Raw genomic sequence first — 11,592 nt, forward strand, 5'->3', positions numbered from 1 at the left:
CCACACCAAAGGCAATTCAATTTAAAATGCAATCCGACTGGATGCCACCATGCCATGCAACAACCTTTTGTTTGTCGCAAAAAAAACCAACCATAACCCTCATGCCACAGAATGGAGGGTAAAGAAAGAAAGAAATACGACTAAAGGGCGAATCTTTTGCAAGTGTTCCTGGGTTCGAACCGATATTGTTGCTAACACCCAGACTCATATCCACATGCGGGTATGTACATATACATACGTACATATATACATATATATGTATGCCAATTTCGAATATTGACAGCGTGGGAGCATTTAACCAACCGACGGACGGACAGACAGACAGACATATAGACAGAGAAACTGAGTGACTTTTCTTATATTCTTTTTTGGCGGAGATGGCCATCTTTTGTGTCCTCTTTTTTGGGGTAGCGTACCTCGAGGCTGTAATAATAAAAACGGCAGCGGAGAAAACTGGGTGCAGTGCACACGAACAAAGCGTAAAGAAACAATAAAAGGAATCGCATAACAATTCTAGGGGAAGCACACAGCGATTCCGACCCCGTGTCCCGGAGATAAAGGCCCAAAAGAGTTTTCCCGCCCATTAAATTAGAGCAAAATGGAACGTTTAAAGAAACCTGGTTCTCAGCCACAATAACGACAAGTCCTGGGCATAAATTTAAGCTCTTGACAAACCCGAAAATGTCTATCGTCCATACACGTAGTGCCATATGTATTGGGGCATCACAAACCCAAAGCAAACACATTCTGCACTTTGTGAGTGAGGAGAGTCTTAATGTTAATCAGCTTAGGCAACCAACCGCCATCATCGGATGTGAGTAACATTTCGGTGTGTTTTCTTTTTGGGGACATCAAGAAGGCCTAAAGAGCAAACAAGGACACTTGTGAGGGCGTGAGCGCTTTATCCTACCGACCTGGAAATGCTTTTAAAAATTAAACAACTGATAAATGACAAAGTTCGTTGGGCCAGAAATTATCGTTTGACAAATTGGCAGGCCATGATGAGAGCTCATCAATTGCCTGGCAACCAGGCTCCTCTCGGCTCTGATGATGCACAGCAGTCCCATCAAGCAGTCTAGCAGCCTTCTGGCTGCCATGGCCAGGGAGACAGGGTGTACTTTATATGACAAAGCCAGACGAATTACTTATGAGTAAGCGGTTCTATTGAAATGGAAAATTAGCTCCAAGTTCCTATTTTTATGTTGAAGAATGTACTCCAAATTGAGTTGAATTTAAGACACAGAAGATTACGTTACGGAAATGACTAGGATTTGGGTTTATTGGAGGCCTTGTTTGAGGTTAACAGAGCATCAGGATATGTTTACGACCTTGGGGCTCATCTTGAGCATCTTGAACACTAGCCAAACTTGATTTTATCCCAAAGAATTTACTCATCTTTGAGCATATTTTCTGTGGCTTTACGCTTTTGTCGATTGGCCACAAAAAAAACCACATTGACCGACCACAAAAGACAAAAACATCAAAGAATGGTTGGCAATGGAAAAACTTTACTAATTACCCGTTAACCATGAAAAATTCCCACATAAAAATCCAGACACGCTCCGAGTGCAACAATAAATTTGATGACGGACATAATAAACGGTGCAACGTCAGTGGCAAAAGATTGGGACAGAACACGCGTAAGCACAAATTTTTAGCACTTGTCTGACTCGCAGAAAAGGTTTCGTTTTCTTCGCCACTCAAAACGCATCCTTCTTACCCTTTTGAAGGAAATTTACAGAAGCTGCTTGCCAAATGAATGACTCGTAACTTTTGAGAGACTCCCTGGGTGCGACTCAGACACTCTGACTCTGACACGCACACACACACACACACACAAGACACGTAGTAAACTTTACGTCCATTTTTTTATAGTTTTTGTTCTTGGTGTGGCTGTCACACTAATTGCCACATGACTTGGCCAAAAACAGAAAAAGGGGGGGAAAGCGAACGAAAATTAATGAAATTACTTTATTGTAGCTGAAAGTTTTTGTATATGCATTTAATCAATTGCACTTCAAAGCATAGCGTATAGATATCTATATAACAAGGATAGATTTGACCACTTATACCTAATAGATTGATTGATTACCTATTCAATTATTAAATAGCTAATTAATTCACTCTTTTTTGGCATGAAAAGAGGGACCAAACGTACAACAAAGAATCCAATGCGATGTGTACTTTATTTTGAAAATAAAACAGTGAGATCTACGATATAAATGTTGAGATTAGCGGCAAAAAAACGATTGTTAATACTATATACTAACTATGATATACTTCATGTACAACATTATAAAATAAAGAACAAATGTTTATGCATGTTATTAAACCTAATATTGAGTTTTATTTAACTTCCAAATTGCGCGCCTATCGTTTAAGTGCTGTAAATCGATTCTTTGAATCGACTGGAAAGTCACAAAAATGTGACTGCAACTTTAAACAGGTTGGCAGATAAGATGACTTAGAACCCTTTACGCGCCCCTTCGGCGCGGCTTCAGTTCCAGCTTTGTTGCTCTGTTAAACTCCCTTTAAACTCCTTTTTAAATTGAGGGGGCTAATTTGGTAAAGCTCGTTTTCTCTAACCGTATATTTTGAAAATGAGACGGTACATTTCGGTATTTTTCTGATGGTCGGACGGTATATTTTATCGTTAAATCCGCGGTCACACTGCTGTAAATAAATGTAAATAGACGGAACTTGTTGCAAAAATAGCTAAAAAACACGTTAAATTGGGGCTTACAGACTTGTGAGGGAAGGAGTTACAGGGGATCCATTAGCTGATCAACTAAATGCGCATCAAAATGAATTGTGAAGTGCAGGAACAGCAAAAACCTGAGCCACAGCAGCAGCAGCAGCAACAACAATCGTCGCTGCTTCAGCCCCTGTCTTCACCGCAGCCACAACAGCAGCAACAAGAAAGTAGCGACGATGACGACTTGAGTACCACAGAGCGACAGAATTTGGAGTTTGCCAAGAAGTTGGGGTACAGTGATCAGTCGATACACTCGGCTCTAACTCGCCTGGGATCAGAGGCTAAACAGAATGAGTTGCTGGCTGAGCTTATCAAACTGACGGCGGACGCCCCCCGACCTGCCACAAACAGCAATAGTCTAACGAACAGCAACCACCACATAACCAGTTCAACTGCCCTATCCACTGGCGGCGTGGGATCACTGCGACACATTGTGATCGATGGCAGCAATGTGGCCTTATCGCATGGCAACAACCTAATCTTCTCCTGCCGCGGCATACGCATCTGTGTGGACTGGTTCCGGCAGCGAGGCCATCGCGACATCACCGCCTTTGTGCCCAATTGGCGCAAGGAGATGGCCAACAACAATATCAGCGATCAGGAGCTGCTTTATGAACTGGAGCATGAGCGGGTATTAGTGTTCACACCATCCAGGCATCTGGATGGGAAGCGCGTCTCCTGCTACGACGATCGGTTCATACTCAAGCTGGCGGTAGAGACGGACGGCATTGTGGTGTCCAACGATAACTATAGAGACTTAATTTTGGAAAGCAATGAGTACAGAAAAGTGGTACAGGAACGTTTACTCATGTATTCGTTTGTGAATGACATATTCATGCCGCCCGACGACCCCCTAGGGCGTTCTGGTCCCACCCTGGATCAGTTTCTGTACTCGCAGACGCAGCAGAAAATGGCCGATGCCCAGCAGCTGTGTCCCTACGGCAAAAAATGCACCTACGGCCAGAAATGCAAGTTCCGGCATCAGCAACCGTGTCCATTGCTGCAACGACTGCCACTCCAGGCCTCGCACAGTGCGCCGCTGCACACCAACGGAGGCCAGCCCCTGACAAGTGGCCATATCGGGAACAATATCAAAATCAATTCCCTGATCAACCGAGAGCCCCTGAGCCGGACCAAGTCAAACACAATTGAGAAAGTGTCACAGCAGCAGCTGTGCCAGGCCTTTACCAGCCAACTGGAGGTCTCCGAGACGGCCACAGACAATCAACCGAATCGCCACAAGAAGCTGCAACGCCAACAACCGCCGCCCGCCTATCGCCTCCTAGTGCCCACCTACAGTGCTCCCCTGCAGCAGCAGCAGTCGCTACAGCAACAGCAGAGCTCCAACTTCCATCATCATCAGTATCTGACGCGCACTCCGTCCGCTCCAGTGACGGACCAAGGACTAGCCCTTCCACTGCCCGCACACAATTTCTCGCACCTGTCCGCCTCTGATTCGCGCATCAACGAGGAGCTTCACGCTGCCACGCAAATGCCGCGCGAAGAGCAGCGTCGTCTGTTGCGCTATCACCTGAGCAGCCTCTTTCCGCCGCATCAGGTGCACGCCGTGCTGCAGCTCTATCCCGATGAGACCGATGCCAAGACCATCTGCGCAGCTATAATTAATTTATTTCCGCATAATTAGGCTAAACTTAAGATTCTTAATATAATTAGATTTGTAATTACAGTTTTATATGTTTAATCTTGCAAGTTTTGATTAGATGCCGATATCTACATCTCAATGCCAACAATGTTGGCCGTATCATAGGGCATCAGGGCAGCGGCAGGGTCCCTGGTGTTGCCCCGTTTTTGATGCACCACCCGGTGGTTACGCAGCTTATATGCCTGCGGGAAGCCCTTGCCGCAAATCTCGCAACTACGGAGGGACAGAAAAGAGGTAGAGATATTAGCCAAGGAATGTAGGGAGACGTCAGCTGCTGCCACTTACACGTGGGGCTTCTCTCCAGTATGGATCATCTTGTGGAACTTGAGTGTATTGGTATAAGTGAAGGTCTTGTGGCACACATCGCACTCGTACGGACGCTCATTTGTGTGGATTCTATGGTAGATCGAAGCATGAATTACAATTGTAAGATTGCGTCATGGACATCACTTACCTGTGATGCTTGTTGCGCGTGGAGAGATCTGCAAAGGCGGCCGGACAATAGCTGCACTTGTACGGCCGATTCCCTGTATGCGTATTCATGTGACGCGCCAGCTGCTGGGCCTGGGCAAAGCAATGCCCGCAAATTCTGCCAAAAAAAAATAAAACAAAACTCAATTTGAGTCCAAAAATGTCCATAAAAGATACTTACTCGCACTCGTGCGGCTTTACACCCGAATGGATTTTAATGTGCTCGGTGAGGCGGCTCTGGGATGGATACATATTTCCGCACATGTCGCAGATGTACTTGAACTCCTTCTTGTCGCCGACAAGGATTTTGTGTCCACCCTTTGTTTTGATGCCGTGTTTTCGCACCAGGTCGTCGCCAATTGTGAGGGTCACATCAGCATCGGTGGTTGTGTCGTTGTTGCCACGTTTTATCTTCAACGGACTGCTTCGAACGCCACCCCTGGAGGCGGCTCCTGATGTGACCGTTGCTGTTGCTGCCTTGGCGCGAGTGTTCATGCGTCGTTTGGGTGCTAGACCACGGAGTGGTTTGGCTGGTAGAAATTCCTCTTCGGCTGAGTTTGTACCTTCCATCTCGTCCTCGTTGGCGCTCTCTGTCAGTTGATCCTGATCCGGCTCTTGTTCCTGCTCCTGTTCGACGTGCTCCAGATACTCAATGTCCGCCGAGAGACCAGACAACGAGTGCTCGACCATCTCTTGCTCCCGTTCCTGTTCGTAGATCCCATCTGCTACAATGTCACCCTCCCCGTCGTAGGGATCGTAGACATCGTATAGCTCCTCAATGATGACATCTTCCTCCACCTGCTCGCTCTTCACACGGACACCCTCCTCCTTTACGAGTTCCACCAATATGCCCTCCTCCATGTCGTCGGTAAAGGCCTGCGCCTCGGCGAGCTCATGAGTGGTTGGCATATTTTCTTCGATTTGCTCATAGTGGCCATCGACCAGCTCCTCATCATCCTCTTCAGCCACTGGAGCTTCTTGCGCCGCATTTGGAAAATCATCGTCGGCCTTCTGCTCTACTTCGATGGGGCCTACGAACTTTTGGAGGTGTTTGTACGCCTGCTGGCATGTCTGACGAAACCTGAACGAAATGTGCAGAACCTTCAGGCACCTGGTGCATATTTTGTCCGGGAAGTGATCGAACTTCTTGATCTGCAAATTAAATGCTGTTTATTGATCGCTAGAATGGAAAGAAATTTATATAAACTTACTGGAACACCGCCACAAGTTTTGATCATGTTTGTCACATCCTTCGTCGCATCATCGCTGAAAATGCTGGACATGGCCTCCTTGGGCTGCGTCAGACACAAACGGCACACTATCCAGTTTTGTCGCGGTGCAACATCTGTTGGCTCTGAGTCTCGCATTTTGTCGAATTATTTCAAAATCAATACACCAGTTAAAAGAATACGACGCCAAGAAAAGATTGCAACCAGTGTAACCGCGGACGTATATCGATAAGAAATCGAACTTAGCCAACTAAACCCCCCTCTATTAAAACATTCAATCCATTTTAGGTAAATGGCGGAAAATATTACTAATTGTAAATTCATATTGCAGATTCATGCTAAAATGATTCAATTTTCATTATATTCGGTGGAAAATTATAATACCCTCTTGGTCTACAATGGGTTAATCGGGCTCCGTCAAGGATTGGAGACCATATTCCTCCATTGGAATAAATAATTAATTTAAAAAAACTTGAGTACGGAGGTTTCTATACCTTTTGTTCTTAAATATACCTTTAAACATTAAATTTAATAGATTGATTAAATTGTTTACGCTCCAATGCGAATGATGGCGGCGGGGAATGTGAATGGCAGTGAAGTGCAGCTGTGAATGGCCAAAGATGCTTTGCTTCAGCTGTTGAAATTTTGACAACTACAAAAACTCTTTGATTCGGTTATGCTCTGTTCCCAAAAAAATGAAAATGGACTCAAATGAAGGGTGGATTGTTTGTCGCGTGTGCCTGAATAATCATGCCGACAGCGAGGACATGCTCCAGGATATATTCAGCCAAAATGCCAACACACGTCTGGACCAGATGCTCCACATCTGCGCAGGGATTCCAGTAAGTAGATCCAGTGATCCATAAATTCCAAAATTGTTGCCACAATATATATAACGTAGGTCAGTGCCGATGACAACTTCCCGGACAAGATGTGCAGTAAATGTGTGCGCTGCCTGCGCTTGGCCTTCAAGTTCCGCCAGACCTGCCAAAGATCGCACCAGCACATCTCGGACATGCTGGCCAGGCGCGGCGGCGAAGAGAGTGTCTCTAGTGTCGAGGACTTTGCTACAGAAAATATCGTCAAGATATTGGAGGAACACACAGATCAACTAGACATGTCTAACGTCAAGGTAGAGGATGAGGAGGAGCCACAGGAAGAGACTGTCAGCTTTATAGTTACGCCGCACGAAGATGACGTCGGAGGAGAGGGCGAGGGGCTTGATGCAATTGTATACGATGTCACTGGGGAGGACGACACGGAGACCAGCGTGGTCTACGAAGACGCACAAACTGTGATCGAGGATCCGGAAACGTATACCGAATACGAGGAATATGAACTGTTGACCAACGAAAACGAATCCACACCCGTGCACAGTACAGACGACCCAGCAGGAAAATCCCCCAGAACACGCTCCCGCAACGTCTACCCAGTCGAACCGCCGGACGATGATATGGCCGACGATATACTCAGCTCGGACGCCCACAGCGACATGGTCGACGATAAACCGAAGACATTGAATCGATCGCGTGCGTCGCGGGCTAAACGTTCAGGCAAACTCGGATTAATTGCCTTGGACGGGGCTAACTTCGAGAAGAAGCTGGGACGCAAGCCGCGGGACAAGCTCAGCACGTACATATGCGATGTATGCGGTAATATTTATCCGACCCAGGCCCGTCTCACCGAGCACATGAAGTTCCACAGTGGCGTCAAGCCGCACGAATGCGAGTATGTTTCCCCTGCTGCTGCGTAAGCCAATGAATCGCTGTAATACTATCTCTTGTATGCTTGCAGAATCTGTGGACGTGGCTTTGTACAGAATCAACAGTTGGTGAGGCACATGAACACGCATACAGGGAATCGGCCGTACAAGTGCAACTACTGTCCAGCTGCCTTTGCAGATCGCTCCACCAAGACCAAACATCACAGGTAATAAATCAGAGCATACAGAACTTGTACAATTAAATATATATATCGGATTTGCAGAATTCACACAAAGGAGCGTCCCTATGAGTGCGATGTCTGTGCTAGAACTTTCACTTATTCGGATAATTTAAAGTTTCACAAGATGATCCACACAGGCGAGAAACCGCATGTGTAAGCAAGCCAAAAACATACATATGCCTGGGATGAGCCTCTTATACTTGTTTTTCTCTTTTTCCAGCTGCGATCTGTGTGGCAAGGGCTTTGTCAAGGCCTACAAAATGCGCCTCCATCGGGTGACGCACGAGAAGCGCGGCCCCTGGAAGTCTTTAGAAACGGATACGGAAAATACTGCAGAATCACATGGCATTAAAGATGAAGTTCCCGAGTTTCTCAGTTAGTCATAGTTTTACAGCGACCAAATATGCCTTTGTCGTTGGAGTATGAAAAATGCCTGCGTTTTTAAATTACTTTACATATAGTTTTATTAAATTAATTTTAGTGTGCAACTGATGTGCAGTTTTTTTGTAGTAACATAAAGATTTAACCAGGCCTGTAACTTGTATTTCCTTAGCTGATAGTACTTAGGAGTCAACTAGTATAATTTTACTATCCGAAAAGTGCAAAAGGAAGGAATTGTGTAATTCATCTTCTGTATAAAACAAGTGTAAATATTCTTAGATGTGTAGGTCCTATATCTTGCTCACCTATCAAATAATCTACCAAGTTTGTATCTTTTTGTTGTACTATAAAGCTGCCCTGAACTACGCACACGATGTCTATTTACTCCTCCTCCACTGCAATCACTGTGATGGTGTCTTCCGTGTCCTTCATTCTGTGCGACTTTTCGTGAGTATTCTTGTGGTGCATTTGGGAGAACGACTGCTTGCAGTGCTGGCATTTATAGGGCCGCTCGCCCGTGTGCGTTTTGAGGTGCCCCCTGAGCACATTGGAGTACGCGAATACTTTGCCACAAAATTTGCACTTGTATGGCTTTTCATTAGTGTGAATCCTGTAAGACAGACAGACGGGCACTCGGAATAAGATTAAGATTGTAATAAACTTTAGTTACCGCTCGTGCTTAATCCGTGTGGAGGGATCGGCAAATCTGGAATCACAAAAGAAACATTTATAAGGTCGTTGGCCCGTGTGCGTGTTCATGTGACGCTTTAGCGACGTTGTCTGATGGAAGCCTTTCTGGCAGATCCTGTAGGAAATCATGTCATTAGAGATTCATCTCCAAGGATTATCAAGGATGGGCTTACTCGCACTCGTGGCGCTTGAAATCGTTGTGGGCCAGTAAGTGAACCGTCAGCTTGGACTTCTCCAGGTAGACATTTGGGCAAACATGACAGGCAAATCGTGGAGCTTTGCTGGGCTTTAATTCGGTTGCTGGAGTTGAGTCGGGACTGAGGGCCAGCGTTGATGTTGACTGAGGTTTCTGTTTTACTGAAGCAACAGCACAAGGCGGTTTTTGTTCCACTGGAGCAGGTGAAGGTCGTTTAATGCTAATTTCTACACTGAAATGACTTTCGGTGGTGCTCTCAGGTGATCCCTGGGACACCACATAGGAGTCTAGATACTCGTGCACCATCTCCATGTCGCTATCAATTGAGATGTCATCCTCATTGGCCACATTCCTTTTAGCTTCCAGCAGCTCCAAATCGCTTTCGTACTTCTTCAGCTTTTCGTCGGACTCCTGGCAGAGGGAGCACAGCTGGCGAGCCGATCGGATCAGTAATTCGCAGCTAATGCATATTTTTCTTGGCCCATTGGGCCTTACACTCAACTAAAACGAATATGTTAGAGCAATTTCACACACCTAATTGAGTTCTTTGCTTACCTGAATCCCCGTGCAGCATTTGATTAGTTCGTCAAAGTCTTCGCCTGTGGCAATGAGCGAATCATCCTCGGGATTCACAATGCAAATGCGGCAAAGCGACTGTAATCTATCCATTATCCTTATATATATCCCTAAATTATCCTGATAACAGTACAAAAATATTAACTCCCGGCGATCATAACAATTATAATGGAGGCGAATGGCACAAGTAGTTGTTATTGTCTACGTTTCGTGGCGAATGGGTAAACAAAGCAGAAGCAGCATTTATTTTGGTTTTGTTTTGGCGGAGCGGATTTTTTAGTGGTTATATTACTTTTTTGAGATAATCATTGGACCATGGAGCTTGTGCTGGACATGGTGTCTGTCTGCCGGACATGCCTGCAGGATGGTGACGAACTAATGGTGTCCATATATGAGCGAGACCAGGAAAAGGACCATGGCGGCATTTCACTCTGCGAGAAAATCGAAAGTTTCAGTGGAATACAAGTATGGAAAATCCCTTCCGTTTTTTGTTGTACGCTGAACCAATTAAATCATCCCATATATTCAGATAAAACGGACTGATGATCTGCCCACCAGAATTTGCCTCAAGTGCAGAGCTTTTCTCACCTTAGCCCACAAATTCCGACAGATTTGTCAACGTTCGAACGATTTCCTACGAGATTATGTCTGCAAAGGTGTGGTGGTGGAGCCCGAGGCTATCCCATCGCCCCAACATCCTGCGGAGGCGGAACAGTACGAACAATTAGAAGTTGAGGTGCTGGAGGAGGGAATGTGGTCCACGGATGATCTAATCGAGGAGGAACAACCCCCGGATGAAGTCGAGGAAACGGCCATTGTCCTAAGCGTTGAGACTGTTCCGGCCCCACAGACAGTCCAAGCCAACACAAACAGTACTGGTAAAGTCTATGTCTGTGATATGTGTGGCAATAGCTATCCCCGCAAGAGCACACTGGACACCCACATGCGACGACATCGCAACGAGCGCCCCTACGAGTGCGAGTAAGTGCATAGAGCTACCATATAAACAGCTGACGAACTGGCTTTATCCTATTAGAATCTGTCGCATGTCCTTCCACGTCAACTACCAACTGATGCGCCACATACGCAAGCACACAGGCGCACGGCCATACAGCTGTCATTATTGCCAGCGAAGTTTTGCGGATCGCACTTCCCTAGTCAAGCACGAACGGTTTGTTAATCTGAAACCTTTATTCCAAATACTCGCTAAGATCTGCCCGCTCTCCTTTAGAACCCATCGCAATGAGCGTCCCTATGCCTGTGAGACTTGCGGCAAGACCTTCACCTACGCCAGCGTCCTGAAAGTTCACTACAAAACGCACACAGGCGAAAAGCCGCACATGTAAGTGGAGATACCAAAGACCAAAGTCGTGTGCCATTGAACCATTGTCTTACTTTTATTCGCTCTCTCTGAATAGCTGTCGACTCTGTGGCAAGAGCTTTGCAAGGAATCACAATCTGGTTGCTCATCTGCAAACGCAACAGCATCAAAATGATCCACGAACCGCCGACTATTTGAACACGCTCAAAGCAGGGAATACCACGGCGGTTAGTTAAGCAAAAGCTACATTAAAAATAATCAGTTCTTGAGGAACTCTTTCTACAGTCTACAGTAAAGATTTAAGAACTTCGAGATTTGTTTAAATTTTTACAATTTCTTTTCTTTTATTTAACTTACACGCAAGCG

General features: G+C 45.8%; 5 protein-coding genes across 5 annotated transcripts; 3 read left to right on the forward strand and 2 right to left on the reverse strand.

Moving 5' to 3' along the window:
- Window positions 1-2,696: 2,696 nt before the first annotated feature.
- On the forward strand, window positions 2,697-4,448 carry LOC6594212 (probable ribonuclease ZC3H12C). Its single transcript, XM_002019635.2, has one exon. The coding sequence runs from the start codon at window positions 2,793-2,795 to the stop codon at window positions 4,398-4,400; it is 1,608 nt and encodes a 535-aa protein (XP_002019671.2). The 5' UTR covers window positions 2,697-2,792; the 3' UTR covers window positions 4,401-4,448.
- LOC6594213 (zinc finger and SCAN domain-containing protein 12) lies at window positions 4,438-6,291 on the reverse strand. The gene is made up of 5 exons (XM_002019636.2): window positions 6,101-6,291; window positions 5,071-6,041; window positions 4,873-5,007; window positions 4,704-4,814; window positions 4,438-4,631 (listed from the first exon to the last, which is right to left on the reverse strand). The coding sequence occupies exons 1-5, from the start codon at window positions 6,254-6,256 to the stop codon at window positions 4,487-4,489; spliced, it is 1,518 nt and encodes a 505-aa protein (XP_002019672.1). The 5' UTR covers window positions 6,257-6,291; the 3' UTR covers window positions 4,438-4,486.
- A 496-nt stretch (window positions 6,292-6,787) lies between these two features.
- LOC6594409 (zinc finger protein 3) lies at window positions 6,788-8,455 on the forward strand. The gene is made up of 5 exons (XM_002019637.2): window positions 6,788-6,960; window positions 7,020-7,846; window positions 7,913-8,047; window positions 8,105-8,215; window positions 8,283-8,455. Exons 1-5 carry the CDS (start codon window positions 6,814-6,816, stop codon window positions 8,440-8,442), a joined length of 1,380 nt encoding a protein of 459 aa, XP_002019673.2. The 5' UTR covers window positions 6,788-6,813; the 3' UTR covers window positions 8,443-8,455.
- A 356-nt stretch (window positions 8,456-8,811) lies between these two features.
- LOC6594410 (zinc finger protein 287) lies at window positions 8,812-9,998 on the reverse strand. The gene is made up of 4 exons (XM_002019638.2): window positions 9,885-9,998; window positions 9,307-9,830; window positions 9,114-9,248; window positions 8,812-9,053 (listed from the first exon to the last, which is right to left on the reverse strand). Exons 1-4 carry the CDS (start codon window positions 9,996-9,998, stop codon window positions 8,825-8,827), a joined length of 1,002 nt encoding a protein of 333 aa, XP_002019674.1. The 3' UTR covers window positions 8,812-8,824.
- Window positions 9,999-10,198: 200 nt separating this feature from the next.
- On the forward strand, window positions 10,199-11,556 carry LOC6594411 (transcription factor Ouib). The gene is made up of 5 exons (XM_002019639.2): window positions 10,199-10,370; window positions 10,435-10,886; window positions 10,942-11,076; window positions 11,137-11,247; window positions 11,324-11,556. The coding sequence occupies exons 1-5, from the start codon at window positions 10,221-10,223 to the stop codon at window positions 11,460-11,462; spliced, it is 987 nt and encodes a 328-aa protein (XP_002019675.1). The 5' UTR covers window positions 10,199-10,220; the 3' UTR covers window positions 11,463-11,556.
- The last annotated feature ends 36 nt before the right edge of the window (window positions 11,557-11,592 follow it).

The sequence above is a fragment of the Drosophila persimilis genome, unplaced genomic scaffold (genome assembly GCF_003286085.1).
Source record: "Drosophila persimilis strain 14011-0111.01,24,50 unplaced genomic scaffold, DperRS2 tig00003933-arrow-pilon, whole genome shotgun sequence".
NCBI lineage: Eukaryota > Metazoa > Arthropoda > Insecta > Diptera > Drosophilidae > Drosophila > Drosophila persimilis.